Source organism: Oncorhynchus kisutch, unplaced genomic scaffold (genome assembly GCF_002021735.2).
Source record: "Oncorhynchus kisutch isolate 150728-3 unplaced genomic scaffold, Okis_V2 Okis04b-Okis11a_hom, whole genome shotgun sequence".
Taxonomy (NCBI): Eukaryota; Metazoa; Chordata; class Actinopteri; order Salmoniformes; family Salmonidae; genus Oncorhynchus; species Oncorhynchus kisutch.
Window position 1 is genome coordinate 8,936,249 of NW_022261981.1, and position 27,928 is coordinate 8,964,176.

At 47.6% G+C, this 27,928-nt stretch overlaps 1 protein-coding gene across 1 annotated transcript in view; it reads right to left on the reverse strand.

Annotated features, from left to right (window-relative positions):
• The window catches only part of LOC116359717 (dedicator of cytokinesis protein 1-like), a gene marked incomplete at its 5' end in the record, with an annotated part of 464,327 nt that overhangs the window by 93,132 nt on the left and 343,267 nt on the right, over positions 1–27,928 (reverse strand). Inside the window, 6 exon segments of the mRNA XM_031813059.1 lie at positions 4,797–4,887; positions 9,030–9,070; positions 9,327–9,483; positions 11,426–11,511; positions 16,157–16,305; positions 24,705–24,763. Of these exon segments, the coding sequence (XP_031668919.1) occupies positions 4,797–4,887; positions 9,030–9,070; positions 9,327–9,483; positions 11,426–11,511; positions 16,157–16,305; positions 24,705–24,763 (583 nt within the window).

The window sequence follows — 27,928 nt, forward strand, 5'->3', positions numbered from 1 at the left end:
ATTGATCTACAGAGGAGAGGAGGAGAGGAAGAGGAGGGAGGAGGAGAGGAAGAGAGGAAAAGAGAGAGAGAGGAGGGAGGAGGAGAGGAAGGAGGAGGAGAAGAGGGAGGAGGAGTGGAAAGAGGAGAGGAGGGAGGAGGAGAAGAGTAGAGGAGGAGAGAGAAAGAGAGGAGGGAGGAGAAGAGGAGGGAGGAGGAGAGGAGAGAGGAGGGGAAGAGGAGGAGAGAAGAGAAGAGGAGGAGAGGAGGGGAAGAGGAGGAGAGGAAGAGGGAGGAGGAGAGGAGGGAGGAGGAGGAGAGGAAAGGGGAGAGGAGGGAGGAGGAGAGGAGAGGAGGAGAGGATAGAGGAGGAGAGGAAATGGGGGAGGAGGGAGGAGGAGAGGAGGAGAGGAAAAGAGAGAGAGGAAGGAGGAGGAGAAGAGGGAGGAGGAGTGGAAAGAGGAGAGGAGGGAGGAGGAGAGGAGGAGAAGAGGAGAGAGAAAGAGAGGAGGGAGGAGGAGAAGAGGAGGAGAGAGGAGAGGTTGAGGAGGAGAGGAGGGGTGAGGAGAGGAGAGAGATAACTTATGGAAAAGCTACATTAACACATCAGATATTGATTTATGCAGTGATAAAACCATATTAATCATCACACATTGTGCTTCATTCTGTAAACAACAGGGAGATGGAAATATTTCTGCTGACCACACAGTCCCCTCCTCCAGTCTCTCTACCCACTCTAATAATTAACGTTGTGAGTGGCTGGACAAGGCCGGCTAACAGGCTAGATGCAGCGATCCTATTGGCTCCCCGTCCCGGCCCTTGGTAACCCTACTAAGGTCCTGTCACAACTGATTCATTGCCACGGTAACGTAACTGACATTCCATGCTGTTGTTGAACAAGAGAGAACGCAACGATCTCTAGGTAAAATCGAATTAGGTAGCGGGTGCCCTCCCAAACGGCACCCTAATCCCTATATAGTGCACTACATTTTTTGGAATGGGCCCTGGTAAAAAAAAGAAAGAAGTTGTGCACTATATAGGGAATAGGGGGCCATATGGGATGAAGACAATATTTACAAAGCAAAGCTGGCACCGTCTGTTGAAGTGACGTGACCTCCACATTTTCATGTGCGGTACAGTGCACTGTGGGAGAAAAGCAACGGCTCGCAGATTTGACGGTCCTGTGGGCTTAGAAAAAGACTCGGAAATCCAAACGGAACCGGGCCACGTTCCATTGGCCAATAAGCAGGAAGTCTTGATCCTGTTTGGATTTGGAGACTAGGAAGGTTGGCTTCCTTTACATGGAGTCTAAGGTTAAAGGTCAAACAGCCTAAATGAAAGGGATTCTGCAGGACGTTGGTTATTATTGATTGCGTTACAGTTTGAGCAGCTCTTCCGTGATTAAAGAGAGGAGAGGTGTTTACGTTGCCATGGTCACCTAGTTATTTCTGGAAGTGCTGAAACGACATCAATCACAATGACGCTGTAAATTCAACATCCTCAGCCAGGTTTCCTACAAGGTAGTGTCCCAAATCACAACCCATTCCTTATGTAGTGACCAGGGCCCTATGGCCAATGGTACACTATTCCCTACGTAGTGCACTACTTTGACCAGGGCCCTATGGCCAATGGCACCCTATTCCCTACGTAGTGCACTACGTTGACCAGGGCCCTATGGCCAATGGTACCCAGTCCCTACGTAGTGCACTACTTTGACCAGGAACCATAGGCTGCCATTTGGGATGTAGACTAGCAATGATAATTCTCGTAGTACATTATTTTATCTATATAGTGGACCACAGAGAGAGACCAGACTCATGATCTATATAGTGGACCACAGAGAGAGAGACCAGACTCATTATCTATATAGTGGACCATAGAGAGACCAGACTCATTATCTATATAGTGGACCATATAGAGACCAGACACATTATCTATATAGTGGACCATAGAGAGACCAGACTCATTATCTATATAGTGGACCATAGAGAGACCAGACTCATTATCTATATAGTGGACCACAGAGAGAGACCAGACTCATTATCTATATAGTAGACCATAGAGAGACCAGACTCATTATCTATATAGTGGACCATAGAGAGACCAGACTCATTATCTATATAGTGGACCATAGAGAGACCAGACTCATTATCTATATAGTGGACCATAGAGAGACCAGACACATTATCTATATAGTGGACCACAGAGCTCTCTCTATATAGTGGACCACAGAGAGACCAGACTCATTATCTATATAGTGGACCATAGAGAGACCAGACTCATTATCTATATAGTGGACCACAGAGCTCTCTCTATATAGTGGACCACAGAGCTCTCTCTATATAGTGGACCACAGAGCTCTCTCTATATAGTGGACCGTAGAGAGAGACCAGACTCATTATCTATATAGTGGACCATAGAGAGACCAGACTCATTATCTATATAGTGGACCACAGAGCTCTCTCTATATAGTGGACCATAGAGAGAGACCAGACTCATTATCTATATAGTGGACCATATAGAGACCAGACTCATTATCTATATAGTGGACCATAGAGAGACCAGACTCATTATCTATATAGTGGACCATAGAGAGACCAGTCACATCATCTATATAGTGGACCACAGAGCTCTCTCTATATAGTGGACCATAGTGAGACCAGACACATGATCTATATAGTGGACCATAGAGAGACCAGACTCATTATCTATATAGTGGACCATAGAGAGACCAGTCACATCATCTATATAGTGGACCACAGAGCTCTCTCTATATAGTGGACCATAGAGAGACCAGACACATGATCTATATAGTGGACCACAGAGAGACCAGACTCATTATCTATATAGTGGACCATAGAGAGAGACCAGACACATGATCTATATAGTAGACCATAGAGAGACCAGACACATGATCTATATAGTGGACCACAGAGAGAGAGACCAGACTCATTATCTATATAGTGGACCACAGAGAGACCAGACTCATTATCTATATAGTGGACCATAGAGAGAGACCAGACTCATTATCTATATAGTGGACCATAGAGAGACCAGACTCATTATCTATATAGTGGACCATAGAGAGAGACCAGACACATGATCTATATAGTGGACCATAGAGAGACCAGACACATGATCTATATAGTGGACCACAGAGAGAGAGACCAGACACATTAGCTATATAGTGGACCATAGAGAGACTAAAAACAGAAAGACAGTTGAGCTTCCTACAAACCAATTCATGACACAGATTGAAGAAAGACTCTCACCTCCAGGCTCTGCTTTGGAAAAATCTATTACATTTTACAGTATAATAACCTCCTGTTCTCTCTTTTATCTCTGTCTCCCTCTTTGCAGCATTTGGGGAAAGCCCCAGCAGGTTTGAAATGGCAAAACATTATAATAAGAAGAAATAAATATATATATATAATAAGAAGAAATGAGATTCTTCCTCATTGTGTCCCGTTGTCCCATAGAGATGTATAGAGTTCACAACATTGCATCTGTCCTATTACGGTGTCTGTGGGCACACGGGCAGCGCCATTGAGACCGATACAACATCTCTCCCCAGTCCCCTCTCTCTCTCTCTCTCTCTCTCTGTCTCTTCCCAGTCCCCTCTCTCTCTCTCTCTCTCCCCAGAGTCCCCTCTCTCTCTCTCTCTCTCTCCAGTCCCCTCTCTCTCTCCCCAGTCCCCTCTCTCTCTCTCCATTCTTCTCATCTCTCCCCAGTCCCCTCTCTCTCTCTCTCCATTCTTCTCCTCTCTCCCCAGACCCCTCTCTCTCTCTCTCTCCTTTCTTCTCCTCTCTCCCCAGTCCCCTCTCTCTCTCTCTCCATTCTTCTCTCTCCCCAGTCCCCTCTCTCCATTCTTCTCCTCTCTCCCCAGTCCCCCTCTCATCTCTCCCCAGTCCCCTTTCTCTCTCTCTCCATTCTTCTCCTCTCTCCCCAGTCCCCTCTCTCCATTCTTCTCCTCTCTCCCCAGACCCCTCTCTCTCTCTCTCTCTCCATTCTTCTCCTCTCTCCCCAGTCCCCTCTCTCTCTCTCTCTCCTTTCTTCTCCTCTCTCCCCAGTCCCCTCTCTCCATTCTTCTCCTCTCTCCCCAGACCCCTCTCTCTCTCTCTCTCCATTCTTCTCCTCTCTCCCCAGTCCCCTCTCTCTCTCTCTCCATTCTTCTCTCTCCCCAGTCCCCTCTCTCCATTCTTCTCCTCTCTCCCCAGTCCCCTCTCATCTCTCCCCAGTCTCTCTCTCCATTCTTCTCCTCTCTCCCCAGTCCCCTCTCTCTCTCTCTCTCTCCTTTCTTCTCCTCTCTCCCCAGTCCCCTCTCTCCATTCTTCTCCTCTCTCCCCAGACCCCTCTCTCTCTCTCTCTCTCTCTCTCTCTCCATTCTTCTCCTCTCTCCCCAGTCCTCTCTCTCCATTCTTCTCCTCATCTCATCAGTCCTCTCCTGACAGAGGGAGGATTAAAACATGGTTGGACGTATCTCTGCTATCCAGATCCTGTTCCCCAACACATTGATATTCACGGTCACACCTCTGCTACTGCAAGGTTAAGAGCCATCTATGTGATTACAGCTGACTGGGGCTTTGTCCTCTACAACTGGTGCTATTCAACAGACGCTAAAAGACACACATTTACACTATCAATTCATAGAGAGAGAGAGAAGGAGGGAGAGATAGAAGGAAAGAGAGGGAGAGAGAGAGAGAGAGAGGGAGAAGGAGGGAGAGAGAGAGAGTGTTTGTGTATCTGAGCTGTGTGTATATGTGTGTGTGTGCGTGTGTGTATGTGTGTGTGTGTGTGTGTGCGTGTGTGTGTGAATACCTTCAGCAGCTTAGCGTGCAGCAGCAGTGTGTAGGCAGCTTCAGTGTAGTTGTCACACTCCTTGTGGAGGTCACACAGCTTGTACAGGTACCTGTCCGGACAGAGGACACACGGGTTACCATGGTGACAACGGACAGAGAGGAGTCAACGGTACACAGCTTCAATATGACGTCACCATGGTGACAACAGTACACACCTTGGTGGGCTTCAATATGACGTCACCATGGTGACAACGGTACACACCTTGGTGGGCTTCAATATGACGTCACCGTGGTGACAACGGACAGAGACGAGTCAACTGTGTCTGAAATGGTCCCCGAGTCACTACATAGAGCTCTGTTCAGCAGTAGTGCACTATGTGGGAGCCTGGTCTAAAGTAGTGCACTATGTAGGGAATAGGGCTCTGGTCAATAGTAGTGCACTATATAGGGAATAGGGTGGGTCCTGGTCAATAGTAGTGCACTATATAGGGAATAGGGTGGGTCCTGGTCAATAGTAGTGCACTATATAGGGAATAGGGTGCTGGTCAATAGTAGTGCACTATATAGGGAATAGGGTACTGGTCAATAGTAGTGCACTATATAGGGAATAGGGTGAGTCCTGGTCAATAGTAGTGCACTATATAGGGAATAGGGTGAGTCCTGGTCAATAGTAGTGCACTATATAGGGAATAGGGTACTGGTCAATAGTAGTGCACTATATAGGGAATAGGGTGGGTCCTGGTCAATAGTAGTACACTATATAGGGAATAGGGTGGGTCCTGGTCAATAGTAGTGCACTATATAGGGAATAGGGTGGGTCCTGGTCAATAGTAGTGCACTATATAGGGAATAGGGTGAGTCCTGGTCAATAGTAGTGCACTATATAGGGAATAGGGTGGGTCCTGGTCAATAGTAGTGCACTATATAGGGAATAGGGTACTGGTCAATAGTAGTGCACTATATAGGGAATAGGGTGCTGGTCAATAGTAGTGCACTATATAGGGAATAGGGTGCTGGTCAATAGTAGTACACTATGTAGGGAATAGGGTGCTAGTCAATGGTAGTGCACTATATAGGGAATAGGGTGCTAGTCAATGGTAGTGCACTATATAGGGAATAGGGTGCTGGTCAATAGTAGTGCACTATATAGGGAATAGGGTGCTGGTCAATAGTAGTGCACTATATAGGGAATAGGGTGCTGGTCAATAGTAGTGCACTATATAGGGAATAGGGTGCTGGTCAATAGTAGTGCACTATATAGGGAATAGGGTGCTGGTCAATAGTAGTACACTATATAGGGAATAGGGTGCTGGTCAATAGTAGTGCACTATATAGGGAATAGGGTGCTGGTCAATAGTAGTGCACTATATAGGGAATAGGGTGCTGGTCAATAGTAGTACACTATGTAAGGAATAGGGTGCTGGTCAATGGTAGTGCACTACATAGGGAATAGGGTGCTGGTCAATAGTAGTGCACTATATAGGGAATAGGGTGCTGGTCAATAGTAGTGCACTATATAGGGAATAGGGTGCTGGTCAATAGTAGTGCACTATATAGGGAATAGGGTGCTGGTCAATAGTAGTGCACTATATAGGGAATAGGGTGCTGGTCAATAGTAGTACACTATATAGGGAATAGGGTGCTGGTCAATAGTAGTGCACTATATAGGGAATAGGGTGCTGGTCAATAGTAGTGCACTATATAGGGAATAGGGTGCTGGTCAATAGTAGTACACTATGTAAGGAATAGGGTGCTGGTCAATGGTAGTGCACTACATAGGGAATAGGGTGCTGGTCAATAGTAGTGCACTATATAGGGAATAGGGTGCTGGTCAATAGTAGTGCACTATATAGGGAATAGGGTGCTGGTCAATAGTAGTGCACTATATAGGGAATAGGGTGCTGGTCAATAGTAGTGCACTATATAGGGAATAGGGTGCTGGTCAATAGTAGTGCACTATATAGGGAATAGGGTGCTGGTCAATAGTAGTGCACTATATAGGGAATAGGGTGCTGGTCAATAGTAGTGCACTATATAGGGAATAGGGTGCTGGTCAATAGTAGTGCACTATATAGGGAATAGGGTGCTGGTCAATAGTAGTACACTATGTAGGGAATAGGGTGGGTCCTGGTCAATAGTAGTGCACTATATAGGGAATAGGGTACTGGTCAATAGTAGTGCACTATATAGGGAATAGGGTGCTGGTCAATAGTAGTGCACTATGTAGGGAATAGGGTGCTGGTCAATAGTAGTGCACTATATAGGGAATAGGGTGGGTCCTGGTCAATAGTAGTGCACTATATAGGGAATAGGGTGGGTCCTGGTCAATAGTAGTGCACTATATAGGGAATAGGGTGCTGGTCAATAGTAGTGCACTATGTAGGGAATAGGGTGCTGGTCAATAGTAGTGCACTATATAGGGAATAGGATAGGTCCTGGTCAATAGTAGTGCACTATATAGGGAATAGGGTGCTGGTCAATAGTAGTGCACTATGTAGGGAATAGGGTGCTGGTCAATAGTAGTGCACTATATATGGAATAGGGTGGGTCCTGGTCAATAGTAGTGCACTATATAGGGAATAGGGTGCTGGTCAATAGTAGTGCACTATGTAGGGAATAGGGTGCTGGTCAATAGTAGTGCACTATGTAGGGAATAGGGGACCACTTCAGATGTGGACTGATGCAGTTCATGGTGACATTTTCCTTTTATCTCAGAAAACGCTTTTTAGACGTGGACCACTAGGGCTGACTGATGGACAGCTAGGGCAGACTGACAGACCGCTAGGGCAGACTGACGGACCGCTAGGGCAGACTGATGGACAGCTAGGACAGATTGAAGACCGCTAGGGCAGACTGACTGACCGCTAGGGCAGACTGACCGACCGCTAGGGCAGACTGATGGACCGCTAGGGCTGACTGATGGACCGCTAGGGCAGACTGTTGGACAGCTAGGACAGATTGAAGACCGCTAGGGGAGACTGATGGACCGCTAGGGCAGACTGGCCGACCGCTAGGGCAGACTGACGGACCGCTAGGGCTGACTGATGGACCGCTAGGGCAGACTGTTGGACAGCTAGGACAGATTGAAGACCGCTAGGGGAGACTGATGGACCGCTAGGGCAGACTGGCCGACCGCTAGGGCAGACTGACGGACCGCTAGGGCTGACTGATGGACCGCTAGGGCAGACTGTTGGACAGCTAGGACAGATTGAAGACCGCTAGGGCAGACTGACGGACCGCTAGGGCAGACTGACCGACCACTAGGGCAGACTGACGGACCGCTAGGGCTGACTGATGGACCGCTAGGGCAGACTGTGACTTCACAGAGGCACTGAGCCCAAAAACACCTGGTCTTGACTTCACAGAGGCACTGAGTACAAAAACACCTGGTCTTGACTTCACAGAGGCACTGAGTACAAAAACACCTGGTCTTGACTTCACAGAGGCACTGAGTACAAAAACACCTGGTCTTGACTTCACAGAGGCACTGAGTACAAAAACACCTGGTCTTGACTTCACAGAGGCACTGAGTACAAAAACACCTGGTCTTGACTTCACAGAGGCACTGAGTACAAAAACACCTGGTCTTGACTTCACAGAGGCACTGAGTACAAAAACACCTGGTCTTGACTTCACAGAGGCACTGAGTACAAAAACACCTGGTCTTGACTTCACAGAGGCACTGAGTACAAAAACACCTGGTCTTGACTTCACAGAGGCACTGAGTACAAAAACACCTGGTCTTGACTTCACAGAGGCACTGAGTACAAAAACACCTGGTCTTGACTTCACAGAGGCACTGAGTACAAAAACACCTGGTCTTGACTTCACAGAGGCACTGAGTACAAAAACACCTGGTCTTGACTTCACAGAGGCACTGAGTACAAAACACCTGGTCTTGACTTCACAGAGGCACTGAGTACAAAAACACCTGGTCTTGACTTCACAGAGGCACTGAGTACAAAAACACCTGGTCTTGACTTCACAGAGGCACTGAGTACAAAAACACCTGGTCTTGACTTCACAGAGGCACTGAGTACAAAAACACCTGGTCTTGACTTCACAGAGGCACTGAGTACAAAAACACCTGGTCTTGACTTCACAGAGGCACTGAGTACAAAAACACCTGGTCTTGACTTCACAGAGGCACTGAGTACAAAAACACCTGGTCTTGACTTCACAGAGGCACTGAGTACAATAAAACAACAGAAAAGTGTAGTTGAGGAAGATGATGATGAAGACCTCTTCCTACCTGATGTACATCTCCTCTCTCTCTATCTCCTTGTAGAAGTTCTGAGGATGAAAACATTGAAATAGTTTATGAACAAAACTGAAATGCTTCAACTACGACAGTGAAATAGCAACAACAAATCACAACAATACCAAATCATGAATGTTATGCAGCTGGTGTTTATACATCTGAAATGTCTTTCCAACAGTTGGACAGTAAAGTGTCCTACACAATAAGACAGGTTACTAGGCATCGCAGCAGGACGCAGCCAGACATCTGTCCACAACGGAACAGAACATCGAACAGTGTCTCTCCTACCAGGACGTTGACGGTGCAGCTCATCCGGTTCTCCTTGTTCTCATCGTGCATGATCGTCCTGTAGTCCAGGAGCCTCTCCAACAGACGAACCACCAGGTTCACAAAGCTCTCCCCACTCTTAGACAGGTACTTGTGTTTCCTGCAGTGTTCCAACAGACTGGGGAGGGAGGAGGGGAGAGAGGAGGGGGAGAGAGGAGTGAGAGAGAGGGGAGGGAGAGAGGAGATAGAGGGAGGGGAGAGAGAGGTGGGAGGGAGAGAGGAGGGGGAGAGAGGGGAGAGAGGTGAGGGAGAGAGGAGGGGGAGAGAGGGGAGAGAGGTGAGAGCGAGAGGGGGGAGAGAGAGGGGGGAGAGGAGGGGGAGAGAGGAGTGAGAGAGGTGAGAGAGGGAGAGAGGTGAGAGCGAGAGGGGGGAGAGAGGTGAGGGGATAGAGAGAGGGGTGGGAGGGGAGAGAGGTGAGGGGAGGGGAGAGAGGTGAGGGGAGGGGAGAGAGGAGCGAGAGAGGAGAGAGAGGGAGGGGAGAGAGAGGTGGGAGGGAGAGAGGAGGGGGAGAGAGAGGGGAGAGAGGAGGGAGAGAGAGGTGAGAGCGAGAGGGGGGAGAGAGGTGAGGGGATAGAGAGAGGGGTGGGAGGGGAGAGAGGTGAGGGGAGGGGAGAAAGGGGTGGGAGGGGAGAGAGGGGTGGAAGGGGGGAGAGGTGAGGGGAGAAAGAGAGGGGAGGCAGATGAGTGGAGGAAGAGAGAGGGGGAGGGAGGGAGGGAGGGAGGGAGGGAGGGGAGGGAGAGAGAGGGGAGGGAGAGAGGGGAGGGAGAGAGGGGAGGGAGAGAGGGGGGAGTGGGAGAGAGGTGAGGGGGAGAGAGGTGAGGGGGAGAGAGGGGGGAGAGAGGGGGGAGAGGGAGAGAGGGGAGAGAGGTGAGGGGGAGAGAGGGGGGAGAGAGGTGAGGGGGAGAGAGGGGGGAGAGAGGGGGGAGAGGGAGAGAGGGGAGAGAGGTGAGGGGGAGAGAGGTGAGGGGGAGAGAGGGGGGAGAGAGGGGGGAGAGAGGTGAGGGGGAGAGAGGGGGGAGAGAGGGGAAGGGGAGAGAGAGGAGGGGGAGGGGAAGAGAGAGGAGACAATTACAAACCATATTTACTTGACACATTGTAAAGAATTAACAAACAAACAGAGTGAACTAGAATGTTATTTGGCCCTAAACAGAGAGTACACAGCGGCAGAATACCTGACCACTGTGACTGACCCTGAACAGAGAGTACACAGCGGCAGAATACCTGACCACTGTGACTGACCCTGAACAGAGAGTACACAGCGGCAGAATACCTGTCCACTGTGACTGACCCAAACTTATTGAAATCTTTGACTATGTACAGACTCAGTGAGCATAGCCTTGCTATTGAGAAAGACATGGCTCTCAAGAGAAGACAGGCTATGTGCTCACTGCCCACAAAATGAGGTGGAAACTGAGCTGCACTTCCTAACCTCCTGCCAAATGACCATATTAGAGAGACATATTTCCCTCAGATTACACAGATCCACTAAGAATTCGAAAACAATTCAAACATTAATAAACTTCCTCTTTAACATTTGAAATGTTTATATTCTGTTAAAACCGAGTGTAATATTTTGTTCATGATCTATTTCACTTTCTTTCTTTCTTTGTGAAGAATGTTGTTTCCATAAAGACCTTAAATTAAACTGACGAGGAGAGAGGACAGACAGACAGACAGACAGGCAGGCAGGCAGACAGACACCGACAGACAGACAGACAGACGACAGACCAGACACCGACAGACAGACAGACAGACAGACAGACAGACAGACAGACAGACAGACAGACAGACAGACAGACAGACAGACAGACCGACAGACACCGAAAGAGACAGACACCGACAGAGAGACAGACACCGACAGAGAGACAGACACCGACAGAGAGACAGACACCGACAGAGAGACAGACACAGACAGAGAGACAGACACCGACAGACAGACAGACACCGACAGACAGACAGACACCGACAGACAGACAGACACCGACAGACAGATAGACACCGACAGACAGACAGGCAGACAGGCAGACAGACAGACAGACAGACTGACAGCATCACTCACATCTTGTGGAAGAGGCCTTTGTACTGCTCGTCTCCTCTGCCCCCCTCCACCTCGTGATCCAGTTTGGTGATGATCTCATTCTCAAACTGCAATTAGAAAGCAGACATTCATAATCAGCACAGCTCATTCTTCTATTCATTAGTCTCTATCCTGTCTCCCTCTTTCTGCCTCCCTCGCTCTCTCTTTCCAACACTCTCTCCTCTTTCCCACCCTCTCTCTCCTCCCCCTCTCTTCTCTCTCCTCCCCCTCTCTTCTCTCTCTCTCCTTCCCCCACCCTATACCCTCTCTTTCCCACCCTCTCTCCTCCCCCTCTCTTCTCTCTCTCTCCTTCCCTCTCTCCTCCCCCTCTCTTCTCTCTCTCCTCCCCCCACTCTATACCCTCTCTCCTTCCCCTCTCTTCTCTCTCTCTCCTCCCCCCACTCTATACCCTCTCTCTCCTCTCATCCCTCTCTCTCCTCCCCCCACTCTATACCCCCTCTCTTCTCTCTCTCTCTTCCCCCTTTCTTCTCTCTCTCTCCTCCCCCCACTCTATACCCTCTCTCCTCCCCCTCTCTTTTCTCTCTCCTCCCCCCTCTCTTTCCCACTCTGTCTCTCCACCCCCCTGTCTCTTCTCTCTCTCTCTTGGTTGAGAGGACCTCTCCTCTTGGTTTAATCACCTCTCTTTCAGCCTGGTGGACTGTGAGCTCATATTAAATCACTTCATTATCAGTCTGATGACTCTCAGTAACTTCTCTTTATCTGCCTGTGATTGGCTATGGCTGAGCAGGGAGCATGAGGAGTAAGACCATGACAGGAAGACACATCCTCTAATATTCTCCTCTATTTCTCTCTCTCTTTTACTCCCTTCTTCCCAGAAAGACGACAGAAGGAAGGTGAGCTGGCACATCCACTTATAGTTGGACGTTTGCTCCAACGTGAACTGCCTGCTTGATGTGCTGCTGTTGTTGTGTCAGTCAGGAGAGACGCCTCGCTCTGGAGGAAGAGAGACGGCTCTCTCTGGAGGAAGAGAGACGGCTAGCTCTGGAGGAAGAGACGGATCACTCTGGAGGAAGAGAGACGGATCGCTCTGGAGGAAGAGAGACGGCTCGCTCTGGAGGAAGAGAGACGCCTCGCTCTGGAGGAAGAGAGACGGATCGCTCTGGATGAAGAGAGACGGCTAGCTCTGGAGCAAGAGAGACGGATCACTCTGGAGGAAGAGAGATGGATCGCTCTGGATGAAGAGAGACGGCTAGCTCTGGAGGAAGAGAGACGGATCACTCTGGAGGAAGAGAGACGGCTAGCTCTGGAGGAAGAGAGACGGATCACTCTGGAGGAAGAGAGACAGATCGCTCTGGAGGAAGAGAGACGGATCGCTCTGGAGGAATATAAACGGATCGCTCTGGAGGAAGAGAGACGGCTCGCTCTGGAGGAAGAGAGACGGATCTATCTGGAGGAAGAGAGATGGCTCGCTCTGGAGGAATAGAGACATATCGCTCTGGAGGAAGAGAGAAGGCTAGCTCTAGAGGAAGAGAGACAGATCGCTCTGGAGGAAGAGAGACGGCTCGCTCTGGAGGAAGAGAGACGGATCGCTCTGGAGGAATAGAGACGGATCGCTCTGGAGGAAGAGAGAATGATCGCTCTGGAGGAAGAGAGACGGCTCATTCTGGAGGAATAGAGACAGCTAGCTCTGGAGGAAGAGAGACGGATCGCTCTGGAGGAAGAGAGACGGATCGCTCTGGAGGAAGAGAGAAGGATCGCTCTGGAGGAAGAGAGAAGGATCGCTCTGGAGGAAGAGAGAATGATCGCTCTGGAGGAAGAGAGACGGCTAGCTCTGGAGGAATAGAGAATGATCCCTCTGGAGGAAGAGAGACAGATCGCTCTAGAGGAAGAGAGACGGATCGCTCTAGAGGAAGAGAGACAGATCGCTCTGGAGGAAGAGAGACGGATCGCTCTAGAGGAAGAGAGACAGATCGCTCTGGAGGAAGAGAGACAGATCGCTCTGGAGGAAGAGAGACAGATCGCTCTGGAGGAAGAGAGACAGATCGCTCTGGAGGAAGAGAGACGGATCGCTCTAGAGGAAGAGAGACAGATCGCTCTAGAGGAAGAGAGACAGATCGCTCTAGAGGAAGAGAGACAGATCGCTCTGGAGGAAGAGAGACAGATCGCTCTAGAGGAAGAGAGCCGGATCGCTCTGGAGGAAGAGAGACGGATCGCTCTAGAGGAAGAGAGACATATCGCTCTGGAGGAAGAGAGACAGATCGCTCTAGAGGAAGAGAGACATATCGCTCTGGAGGAAGAGAGACATATCGCTCTGGAGGAAGAGAGACGGATCGCTCTGGGGGAAGAGAGACGGATCGCTCTGGAGGAAGAGAGACGGATCGCTCTGGAGGAAGAGAGACAGATCGCTCTAGAGGAAGGGAGACAGATCGCTCTAGAGGAAGAGAGACAGATCGCTCTGGAGGAAGAGAGACAGATCGCTCTAGAGGAAGAGAGACATATCGCTCTGGAGGAAGAGAGACAGATCGCTCTGGAGGAAGAGAGACGGATCGCTCTGGAGGAAGAGAGACGGATCGCTCTGGAGGAAGAGAGACATATCGCTCTGGAGGAAGAGTGACAGATCGCTCTGGAGGAAGAGAGACAGCTAGCTCTAGAGGAAGAGAGACAGATCGCTCTGGAGGAAGAGAGACGGATCGCTCTAGAGGAAGAGAGACGGATCGCTCTGGAGGAAGAGAGACAGATCGCTCTGGAGGAAGAGAGACAGATCGCTCTGGAGGAAGAGAGACAGATCGCTCTGGAGGAAGAGACAGATCGCTCTGGAGGAAGAGAGGCACCTCTCTCTCTCTCTCTGCTAAGTTTTACACTGCAGACTAGAAATCTATTTGTATACGGCCCAAATGGCTCCCTATTCCCTATATAGTGCACTACTCCCCTATAGACCCTGGTCTAAAGTAGTGCACTATATAGGGAATAGGGTGCCATTTGGTATGCATGATTGGAAATTGATCCTATTTTAGAGTAGAGGGGATATAAGAGGATGTAGTCATTCCCAAAGAGTCGAGTCCTGACTGACACTAACTGAATTACCAGGGCTCCCCTTCACTCCCAACTCTAACAGACTGACTATCCCAACTGGCTCCCTATTCCCTTTATAGTGCAGGACCTTTTTAAACCAGGACCTATAGGGTAGTAGTGCACTACTTTAGACCAGGTCCTATAGGGTAGTAGTGCACTACTTTAGACCAGGGTCTATAGGGTAGTAGTGCACTACTTTAGACCAGGATCTATAGGGTAGTAGTGCACTACTTTAGACCAGGATCTATAGGGTAGTAGTGCACTACTTTAGACCAGGGTCTAAAGGGTACTTAGTAGTAGTCTGTAATTCTACACTGACTGGGAGGATCTGGGAGACAGACTGGGAGGATCTGGGAGACAGACTGGGAGGGTCTGGGAGACAGACTGGGAGGATCTGGGAGACAGACTGGGAGGATCTGGGAGACAGACTGGGAGGATCTGGGAGACAGACTGGGTGGATCTGGGAGACTGACTGGGAGGACCTGGGAGACTGACTGGGAGGATCTGGGAAACTGACTGGGAGGATCTGGAGTCTGACTGGGAGGATCTGGAGTCTGACTGGGAGGATCTGGGAGACTGACTGGGAGGATCTGGGAGACTGACTGGGAGGATCTGGGAGACTGACTGGGAGGATCTGGGAGACTGACTGGGAGGATCTGGAGTCTGACTGGAAGACATGTGACCTGGTCGTAACAAAGGCAGTACATGGAAGACATGTGACCTGGTCGTAACAAGGGGAGTACATGGAAGACATGTGACCTGGTCGTAACAAGGGGAGTACATGGAAGACATGTGACCTGGTCGTAACAAAGGCAGTACATGGAAGACATGTGACCTGGTCGTAACAAGGGCAGTACATGGAAGACATGTGACCTGGTCGTAACAAGGGCAGTACATGGAAGACATGTGACCTGGTCGTAACAAGGGGAGTACATGGAAGACATGTGACCTGGTCGTAACAAAGGCAGTACATGGAAGACATGTGACCTGGTCATAACAAGGGCAGTACATGGAAGACATGTGACCTGGTCGTAACAAAGGCAGTACATGGAAGACATGTGACCTGGTCGTAACAAGGGAGGTACATGGAAGACATGTGACCTGGTCGTAACAAGGGCAGTACATGGGCTTGACCACGCTACACTATGAGTCAATTCAGAGCTGGAAACATTTAGCAACATTACGTTAGTCTCCTGGGAGGGTGAGGTTTTAGAGGATGTTACCACCTGTCCTTGACCTCTGTTCTCCAGCTCTTTGGGGTCAACGTGGGGTTATTGTTAACTCTTCTTGTAGAAACTTCTGATGTAAAAAGGGCTTTATCAATACATCTGATTGATTGGTAGATCTGACTGATTAATATACTGACTGACTGACTGATTAATATACTGACTGACTGACTGATTGATTAATATACTGACTGACTGACTGATTGATTAATATACTGACTGACTGACTGACTGATTGACCGGCTGATTGACTGACCGGCTGATTGATCGACTGGCTGATTGACCGACTGACTGACTGGCTGATTGATCGACTGATTGACCGGCTGATTGACTGACTGGCTGATTGACCGACTGACTGATGGACAGACTGACTGACTGGCTGATTGACCGGCTGATTAATCGACTGGCTGATTGACCGACTGACTGATGGACAGACTGACTGACTGATACAGACCCGTTGGAAGCTGCATGTGAAGTGGAATTCACACTGCATCATGTCGAAGAAGATGGGGATGGTAGCTTTCCTCAGCTCTATCTCTGGGACCAGAGTCATCTCTAGGATGGGACCCACCATCTCTGGGATGAACTTGATCTTGTGTGGACCTGGGGAGAGATAAAACAGGTAGCCTAGTGGTTAGAGCTTTGGGCCAGTAACCTGGGGCAGCAGGTAGCCTAGTGGTTAGAGCGTTGGGTCAGTAACCTGGGGCAGCAGGTAGCCTAGTGGTTAGAGCGTTGGGCCAGTAACCTGGGGCAGCAGGTAGCCTAGTGGTTAGAGCGTTGGGCCAGTAACCTGGGGCAGCAGGTAGCCTAGTGGTTAGAGCGTTGGGCCAGTAACCTGGGGCAGCAGGTAGCCTAGTGGTTAGAGCGTTGGGCCAGTAACCTGGGGCAGCAGGTAGCCTAGTGGTTAGAGCGTTGGGCCAGTAACCTGGGGCAGCAGGTAGCCTAGTGGTTAGAGCGTTGGGGCAGCAGGTAGCCTAGTGGTTAGAGCGTTGGGCCAGTAACCTGGGGCAGCAGGTAGCCTAGTGGTTAGAGCGTTGGGCCAGTAACCTGGGGCAGCAGGTAGCCTAGTGGTTAGAGCGTTGGGGCAGCAGGTAGCCTAGTGGTTAGAGCGTTGGGGCAGCAGGTAGCCTAATGGTTAGAGCGTTGGCCCAGTAACCTGGGGCAGCAGGTAGCCTAGTGGTTAGAGCGTTGGGCCAGTAACCTGGGGCAGCAGGTAGCCTAGTGGTTAGAGCGTTGGGCCAGTAACCTGGGGCAGCAGGTAGCCTAGTGGTTAGAGCGTTGGGCCAGTAACCTGGGGCAGCAGGTAGCCTAGGGGTTAGAGCGTTGGGCCAGTAACCAAAAGGTTGCTGGATCGAATCCCCGAGCTGACAAGGTACAAATCTGTCGTTCTGCCCCTGAACAGGCAGTTAACCCAACTGTTACAAGGCCATGATAATGGGTTGAATTCCCAGGACCACCCACACATACATTTAACAAAATAATTAGGCACTTTGGATAAAAGAGTCTGCTAAATGACATATATTATATAATCCACAGGTTATATAATGATATATAACCTGTGGATGAATACATGGATGAGGGAATAATGAACAAACGGTCAATAGATGACAGTACATTTAAAGGGGACCAGGCCATAGATAAAGGTGGTCCTCTGCAACTCAAGCTGGTTGAGCATGGAGGCACGTGGGGTTCACTTCCTGCTGGGCCCCCCCCCGTTACCAAAATATACAGAACGCACTACTGGATAAAAAGAGTTGGTTGAGCATGGAGGCACGTGGGGTTCACTTCCTGCTGGGCCCCCCCCGTTACCAAAATATACAGAACGCACTACTGGATAAAAAGAGTTGGTTGAGCATGGAGGCACGTGGGGTTCACTTCCTGCTGGGCCCCCCCCCGTTACCAAAATATACAGAACGCACTACTGGATAAAAAGAGTTGGTTGAGCATGGAGGCACGTGGGGTTCACTTCCTGCTGGGCCCCCCCCCGTTACCAAAATATACAGAACGCACTACTGGATAAAAAGAGTTGGTTGAGCATGGAGGCACGTGGGGTTCACTTCCTGCTGGGCCCCCCCCGTTACCAAAATATACAGAACGCACTACTGGATAAAAAGAGTTGGTTGAGCATGGAGGCACGTGGGGTTCACTTCCTGCTGGGCCCCCCCCCGTTACCAAAATATACAGAACGCACTACTGGATAAAAAGAGTTGGTTGAGCATGGAGGCACGTGGGGTTCACTTCCTGCTGGGCCCCCCCCCGTTACCAAAATATACAGAACGCACTACTGGATAAAAAGAGTTGGTTGAGCATGGAGGCACGTGGGGTTCACTTCCTGCTGGGCCCCCCCCCGTTACCAAAATATACAGAACGCACTACTGGATAAAAAGAGTTGGTTGAGCATGGAGGCACGTGGGGTTCACTTCCTGCTGGGCCCCCCCCCGTTACCAAAATATACAGAACGCACTACTGGATAAAAAGAGTTGGTTGAGCATGGAGGCACGTGGGGTTCACTTCCTGCTGGGCCCCCCCCCGTTACCAAAATATACAGAACGCACTACTGGATAAAAAGAGTTGGTTGAGCATGGAGGCACGTGGGGTTCACTTCCTGCTGGGCCCCCCCCCGTTACCAAAATATACAGAACGCACTACTGGATAAAAAGAGCTGGTTGAGCATGGAGGCACGTGGGGTTCACTTCCTGCTGGGCCCCCCCCCGTTACCAAAATATACAGAACGCACTACTGGATAAAAAGAGCTGGTTGAGCATGGAGGCACGTGGGGTTCACTTCCTGCTGGGCCCCCCCCCGTTACCAAAATATACAGAACGCACTACTGGATAAAAAGAGTTGGTTGAGCATGGAGGCACGTGGGGTTCACTTCCTGCTGGGCCCCCCCCCGTTACCAAAATATACAGAACGCACTACTGGATAAAAAGAGTTGGTTGAGCATGGAGGCACGTGGGGTTCACTTCCTGCTGGGCCCCCCCCCGTTACCAAAATATACAGAACGCACTACTGGATAAAAAGAGTTGGTTGAGCATGGAGGCACGTGGGGTTCACTTCCTGCTGGGCCCCCCCCCGTTACCAAAATATACAGAACGCACTACTGGATAAAAAGAGTTGGTTGAGCATGGAGGCACGTGGGGTTCACTTCCTGCTGGGCCCCCCCCCGTTACCAAAATATACAGAACGCACTACTGGATAAAAAAAGTTGGTTGAGCATGGAGGCACGTGGGGTTCACTTCCTGCTGGGCCCCCCCCCGTTACCAAAATATACAGAACGCACTACTGGATAAAAAGAGTTGGTTGAGCATGGAGGCACGTGGGGTTCACTTCCTGCTGGGCCCCCCCCCGTTACCAAAATATACAGAACGCACTACTGGATAAAAAGAGTTGGTTGAGCATGGAGGCACGTGGGGTTCACTTCCTGCTGGGCCCCCCCCCGTTACCAAAATATACAGAACGCACTACTGGATAAAAAGAGTTGGTTGAGCATGGAGGCACGTGGGGTTCACTTCCTGCTGGGCCCCCCCCCGTTACCAAAATATACAGAACGCACTACTGGATAAAAAGAGTTGGTTGAGCATGGAGGCACGTGGGGTTCACTTCCTGCTGGGCCCCCCCCCCGTTACCAAAATATACAGAACGCACTACTGGATAAAAAGAGTTGGTTGAGCATGGAGGCACGTGGGGTTCACTTCCTGCTGGGCCCCCCCCCGTTACCAAAATATACAGAACGCACTACTGGATAAAAAGAGTTGGTTGAGCATGGAGGCACGTGGGGTTCACTTCCTGCTGGGCCCCCCCCCGTTACCAAAATATACAGAACGCACTACTGGATAAAAAGAGTTGGTTGAGCATGGAGGCACGTGGGGTTCACTTCCTGCTGGGCCCCCCCCGTTACCAAAATATACAGAACGCACTACTGGATAAAAAGAGTTGGTTGAGCATGGAGGCACGTGGGGTTCACTTCCTGCTGGGCCCCCCCCCGTTACCAAAATATACAGAACGCACTACTGGATAAAAAGAGTTGGTTGAGCATGGAGGCACGTGGGGTTCACTTCCTGCTGGGCCCCCCCCCCGTTACCAAAATATACAGAACGCACTACTGGATAAAAAGAGTTGGTTGAGCATGGAGGCACGTGGGGTTCACTTCCTGCTGGGCCCCCCCCCGTTACCAAAATATACAGAACGCACTACTGGATAAAAAGAGTTGGTTGAGCATGGAGGCACGTGGGGTTCACTTCCTGCTGGGCCCCCCCCCGTTACCAAAATATACAGAACGCACTACTGGATAAAAAGAGTTGGTTGAGCATGGAGGCACGTGGGGTTCACTTCCTGCTGGGCCCCCCCCCGTTACCAAAATATACAGAACGCACTACTGGATAAAAAGAGTTGGTTGAGCATGGAGGCACGTGGGGTTCACTTCCTGCTGGGCCCCCCCCCGTTACCAAAATATACAGAACGCACTACTGGATAAAAAGAGTTGGTTGAGCATGGAGGCACGTGGGGTTCACTTCCTGCTGGGCCCCCCCCCGTTACCAAAATATACAGAACGCACTACTGGATAAAAAGAGTTGGTTGAGCATGGAGGCACGTGGGGTTCACTTCCTGCTGGGCCCCCCCCCCGTTACCAAAATATACAGAACGCACTACTGGATAAAAAGAGTTGGTTGAGCATGGAGGCACGTGGGGTTCACTTCCTGCTGGGCCCCCCCCCCGTTACCAAAATATACAGAACGCACTACTGGATAAAAAGAGTTGCTATTTTATTATTATAATAGATGACTGAAGAGATGCAAAAATAAAAGGGACTAATAACTATTAATATGCTTATTGATTAATTATTGGTGAGTAATATGCTTATTGATTAATTATTGGTGAGTAATATGCTTATTGATTAATTATTGGTGAGTAATATGCTTATTGATCCTGTGTGGAACCTGTGAGTAATATGCTTATTGATTCATTATTGGTGAGTAATATGCTTATTGATTCATTATTGGTGAGTAATATGCTTATTGATCCTGTGTATAATTATTGGGGAGTAATATGCTTATTGATCCTGTGTATAATTATTGGGGAGTAATATGCTTATTGATCCTGTGTATAATTATTGGGGAGTAATATGCTTATTGATCCTGTGTATAATTATTGGGGAGTAATATGCTTATTGATCCTGTGTATAATTATTGGGGAGTAATATGCTTATTGATCCTGTGTATAATTATTGGGGAGTAATATGCTTATTGATCCTGTGTATAATTATTGGTGAGTAATATGCTTATTGATCCTGTGTATAATTATTGGGGAGTAATATGCTTATTGATCCTGTGTATAATTATTGGTGAGTAATATGCTTATTGATCCTGTGTATAATTATTGGGGAGTAATATGCTTATTGATCCTGTGTATAATTATTGGTGAGTAATATGCTTATTGATCCTGTGTATAATTATTGGGGAGTAATATGCTTATTGATCCTGTGTATAATTATTGGTGAGTAATATGCTTATTGATTAATTATTGGTGATTAATATGCTTATTGATCCTGTGTGGACCTGTGAGTAATATGCTTATTGATCCTGTGTGGACCTGTGAGTAATATGCTTATTGATCCTGTGTGGACCTGTGAGTAATATGCTTATTGATCCTGTGTGGACCTGTGAGTAATATGCTTATTGATCCTGTGTGGAACCTGTGAGTAATATGCTTATTGATCCTGTGTGGACCTGTGAGTAATATGCTTATTGATCCTGTGTGGACCTGTGAGTAATATGCTTATTGATCCTGTGTGGACCTGTGAGTAATATGCTTATTGATCCTGTGTGGACCTGTGAGTAATATGCTTATTGATCCTGTGTGGACCTGTGAGGAATATGCTTATTGATCCTGTGTGGACCTGTGAGGAATATGCTTATTGATCCTGTGTGGACCTGTGAGTAATATGCATATTGATAACATATTGATCTTCGTAAGACCTGGGAACACATTAATACACGGATGATTACATAATTAAAGACATTAAACTAAATGACGATCAGTTCCTGGTGAGATACATAGATAATACAGAAATATTTAGCACTAACTGAAGTTTATTTAGTGCTTTATCCGGGTAGCCGGAAAGTAGAGCATTGCAGTAGTCTAACCTAGAAGTGACAAAAGCATGGATTAATTTTTCTGCATCATTTTTGGACAGAAAGTTTCTGATTTTTGCAATGTTACGTAGATGGAAAAAAGCTGTCCTCGAAACAGTCTTGATATGTTCTTCAAAAGAGAGATCAGGGTCCAGAGTAACGCTGAGGTCCTTCACAGCTTTATTTGAGACGACTGTACAACCATTAAGACTAATTGTCAGATTCAACAGAAGATCTCTTTGTTTCTTGGGACCTAGAACAAGCATCTCTGTTTTGATTCCCACACCAGTGTTATACATGAATGAGGAAATAGTTAAATAAATCAACAAATAGCATTAATAAACGATTCCTGGTGAGATGGTACAGTATGTTAAATTGTCTTGGTGTAAACCACTGGAGGACACTACTAGAGGGGCCCCCCAGGGGTATAAACATGTATCTGATGAGATGGTACAGTATGTTGGTGTAAACCACTGGAGGAAACTACTAGAGGGCCCCCCAGGGGCATAAACATGTATCAGCAATTCCTCCAATGTCTTTTCAGTGTTCATCAGCGTTTAGATTGACATTCAGAAGATGAGAGGTGATTTTCCTAAGAAAAGCCTCAGGTCCAAAACCAGAATTGCTTGAATTATGAAAACACTGGTGTGGGAATCAATAGGACATCATGGTAAGAGTTGTACTTCAGAACGAGAGAGCATGAGAGAAATAGAAAAGCAGAGACCTATTTGAAGGAACAGAACAGGCCTATTCAAACTAACACCTTGTCATTCTCTGTCTCCTTTGTGATGTCTGTGCTGTAGTTCTGCTTCCACAACCACAACATGAAGCCAATTAACCCATGATCCGACCCTCTATTCTCTATCCTTAGTCCTTCCTGTTTTCACTAACAACCTGGTAACCCATGATCTGACCCTCTATTCTTAGTCCTTCCTGTTTTCACTAACAACCTGGTAACCCATGATCCGACCCTCTATTCTTAGTCCTTCCTGTTTTCACTAACAGTCTGGTAACCCATGATCCGACCCTCTATTCTCTATCCTTAGTCCTTCCTGTTTTCACTAACGACCTGGTAACCCATGATCTGACCCTCTATTCTTAGTCCTTCCTGTTTTCACTAACAACCTGGTAACCCATGATCCGACCCTCTATTCTCTATCCTTAGTCCTTCCTGTTTTCACTAACAACCTGGTAACCCATGATCCGACCCTCTATTCTTAGTCCTTCCTGTTTTCACTAACAACCTGGTAACCCATGATCCGACCCTCTATTCTCTATCCTTAGTCCTTCCTGTTTTCACTAACAATCTGGTAACCCATGATCCGACCCTCTATTCTTAGTCCTTCCTGTTTTCACTAACAACCTGGTAACCCATGATCCGACCCTCTATTCTCTATCCTTAGTCCTTCCTGTTTTCACTAACAATCTGGTAACCCAGGATTCGACCCTCTATTCTCTATCCTTAGTCCTTCCTGTTTTCACTAACAAGCTGGTAACCCATGATCCGACCCTCTGTCCTAGTCCTTCCTGTTTTCACTAACAACCTGGTAACCCATGATCCGACCCTCTATCATCTATCCTTAGTCCTTCCTGTTTTCACTAACAACCTGGTAACCCATGATCCGACCCTCTATTCTCTATCCTTAGTCCTTCCTGTTTTCACTAACAATCTGGTAACCCATGATCCGACCCTCTATTCTCTATCCTTCGTCCTTCTTGTTTTCACTAACAACCTGGTAACCCATGATCCGACCCTCTATTCTTAGTCCTTCCTGTTTTCACTAACAACCTGGTAACCCATGATCCGACCCTCTATCCTCTATCCTTAGTTCTTCCTGTTTTCACTAACAAGCTGTTAACCCATGATCCGACCCTCTGTCCTTATTCCTTCCTGTTTTCACTAACAACCAGGTAACCCATGATCCGACCCTCTGTCCTTAGTCCCTCCTGTTATCACTAACAACCTGGTAACCCATGATCTGACCCTCTATTCTTAGTCCTTCCTGTTTTCAATAACAACCTGGTAACCCATGATCCGACCCTCTATCCTCTATCCTTAGTACTTCCTGTTTTCACTAACAAGCTGGTAACCTATGATTCGACCCTCTATTCTCCATCCTTATTCCTTCCTGTTTTCACTAACAACCTGGTAACCACTCCAGACAAACTCCCAGATGGACCCGGATATAAACATAACACTTAGGAAATATCCCACTTCAACATGTGTCATTGACCTTCTAATAGTGACTGTACGACACTTGCAGGGATCTGTGAATGAAGGGCATGAGAAGTTGAATGTATATGGAACTAAAATGAATTGGATTAAATATAACATTGTGAGAATATGGTTTGCAACATGGTTCAATGAGAGATGAAGAGATGGAGAAAACACCTGTCTCCGGATTACATCATCAAACTAAGGGCAATCGTGGCATGGCATCAGGGAGACGCGTCCATCAGGCATGATGATGTATACAGGAAAGATAGTCTAGCGTTAACTAGCTACATTTTCAGATATTTCACATTTCTAATTTAGACAGAAAGTAGTTTCATTTCATCGTTGTTTACTAAACTGCCGGTACTCACTCTGTTTAGCACATGGCCTCACATGTGAAAGAAGAGCTCTCCAGTAGTAGTACCAAAACATTAAAGGGTCATTTTCTCAAAAGTGGGGTTACAAGTTTATCAACTTTCAAAGCAGAATTACATTCCAATTGTTCCTCAACAGTAGTGTTATGATATACCATTTTCTAGCTCTGAGTCTCTACTTTTAAAAAAACCCATCTGAAGAGTTGCTACATAAGACCGAATGGAGCCGGTCGGTCACATATGAATACATATGAAGAACACGAAATAGATGATTCATACCTAGATTATACCACATGTCTCTGATCTCAAAGCCGATCTGTCTCCTCATGTCCTGGTACCTGAAACACACAGAAACACACATGCATTTACATACACTGATGCCAACCACTGTCCTGTACTAGTGACCAGTCTAACATGGTTAACTGTCCTGTACTAGTGACTAGTCTAACATGGTTAACTGTCCTGTACTAGTGACTAGTCTAACATGGTTAACTGTCCTGTACTAGTGACCAGTCCAACATGGTTAACTGTCCTGTACTAGTGACCAGTCCAACATGGTTAACTGTCCTGTACTAGTGACCAGTCCAACATGGTTAACTGTCCTGTACTAGTGACCAGTCCAACATGGTTAACTGTCCTGTACTAGTGACCAGTCCAACATGGTTAACTGTCCTGTACTAGTGACCAGTCCAACATGGTTAACTGTCCTGTACTAGTGACCAGTCCAACATGGTTAACTGTCCTGTACTAGTGACCAGTCCAACATGGTTAACTGTCCTGTACTAGTGACCAGTCCAACATGGTTAACTGTCCTGTACTAGTGACCAGTCCAACATGGTTAACTGTCCTGTACTAGTGACCAGTCCAACATGGTTAACTGTCCTGTACTAGTGACCAGTCCAACATGGTTAACTGTCCTGTACTAGTGACCAGTCCAACATGGTTAACTGTCCTGTACTAGTGACCAGTCCAACATGGTTAACTGTCCTGTACTAGTGACCAGTCCAACATGGTTAACTGTCCTGTACTAGTGACCAGTCCAACATGGTTAACTGTCCTGTACTAGTAGCCAGTCCAACATGGTTAACTGTCCTGTACTAGTGGTCCAACATGGTTAACTGTCCTGTACTAGTGACCAGTCCAACATGGTTAACTGTCCTGTACTAGTGACCAGTCCAACATGGTTAACTGTCCTGTACTAGTGACCAGTCCAACATGGTTAACTGTCCTGTACTAGTGACCAGTCCAACATGGTTAACTGTCCTGTACTAGTGACCAGTCTAACATGGTTAACTGTCCTGTACTAGTGGTCCAACATGGTTAACTGTCCTGTACTAGTGACCAGTCCAACATGGTTAACAGTCCTGTACTAGTGACCAGTCTAACATGGTTAACTGTCCTGTACTAGTGACCAGTCTAACATGGTTAACAGTCCTGTACTAGTGACCAGTCTAACATGGTTAACTGTCCTGTACTAGTGACCAGTCCAACATGGTTAACAGTCCTGTACTAGTGACCAGTCTAACATGGTTAACTGTCCTGTACTAGTGACCAGTCCAACATGGTTAACAGTCCTGTACTAGTGACCAGTCTAACATGGTTAACTGTCCTGTACTAGTGACCAGTCCAACATGGTTAACAGTCCTGTACTAGTGACCAGTCTAACATGGTTAACTGTCCTGTACTAGTGACCAGTCCAACATGGTTAACAGTCCTGTACTAGTGACCAGTCTAACATGGTTAACTGTCCTGTACTAGTGACCAGTCCAACATGGTTAACAGTCCTGTACTAGTGACCAGTCTAACATGGTTAACTGTCCTGTACTAGTGACCAGTCCAACATGGTTTATTGACAATAAGTACTATAGGAGGGTAAACAACTGGTTCCCACTTTAAACAAAGTACAACTTATAAAGTCTTTATACAAAGTGCATACAGGCTTTATAAGCACCCCAGTGTATAGCGGGTGACATAACCATTCCCAGTGAATTGCCGATTGTGACATAACACACTATGTATGTTCATACACCATTTATACAGTATGAGACGCTTATAGATAATGTGAGAATCCTTTATGTGGTGCGTATGAAGCCTTTATAATGCTTTCCAACCTGTGAAGAATATTTCAAGAGCAGCATCATAACATAACAAATCTGAAACGTTTTTGACCAAAAAATGGGATGCAGAATAACGAAAGTGTTTTTGTCACTTCTAGATTAGACTACTGTCTGGCTACTTCTATATTAGACTACTGCAATGCTCTACTGTCTGGCTACTTCTATATTAGACGACTGCAATGCTCTACTGTCTGGCTACTTCTATATTAGACTACTGCAATGCTCTACTGTCTGGCTACTTCTATATTAGACTACTGCAACGCTCTACTGTCTGGCTACTTCTAGATTAGACTACTGCAACGCTCTAGTCTCTGGCTACTTCTATATTAGACTACTGCAACGCTCTACTGTCTGGCTACTTCTAGATTAGACTACTGCAACACTCTACTGTCTGGCTACTTCTATATTAGACTACTGCAATGCTCTACTGTCTGGCTACTTCTAGATTAGACGACTGCAATGCTCTACTGTCTGGCTACTTCTATATTAGACTACTGCAACGCTCTACTGTCTGGCTACTTCTAGATTAGACTACTGCAACGCTCTAGTCTCTGGCTACTTCTATATTAGACTACTGCAACGCTCTACTGTCTGGCTACTTCTAGATTAGACTACTGCAACACTCTACTGTCTGGCTACTTCTATATTAGACTACTGCAATGCTCTACTGTCTGGCTACTTCTAGATTAGACTACTGCAACACTCTAGTCTCTGGCTACTTCCATATTAGACTACTGCAACGCTCTACTGTCTGGCTACTTCTATATTAGACGACTGCAACGCTCTACTGTCTGGCTACTTCTACATTAGACTACCGCAACACTCTACTGTCTGGCTACTTCTATATTAGACTACTGCAACACTCTACTGTCTGGCTACTTCTAGATTAGACTACTGCAACGCTCTACTGTCTGGCTACTTCTAGATTAGACTACTGCAACACTCTACTGTTTGGCTACTTCTATATTAGACTACTGCAATGCTCTACAGTCTGGCTACTTCTATATTAGACGACTGCAACGCTCTACTGTCTGGCTACTTCTATATTAGACTACTGCAACGCTCTACTGTCTGGCTACTTCTATATTAGACTACTGCAACGCTCTAATGTCTGGCTACTTCTATATTAGACTACTGCAACGCTCTAGTCTCCGGCTTCCCGTATAAAGAACTACATAAACATCAGCTAGTTCTCAACACGGCTGCTAGAATCTTGACTAGAACCCCAAAATTCAATCATATTGCTCCAGTGCTAGCCTTTCTACACTGGCTTCCTGTCAAAGCAAGGGCTGATTTCAAGATGTTACTGCTAACCTACAAAGCATTACATGGGCTTGCTCCTACCTATCTCTCGGATTTGGTCCTGCCGTACATACCTACACGTAC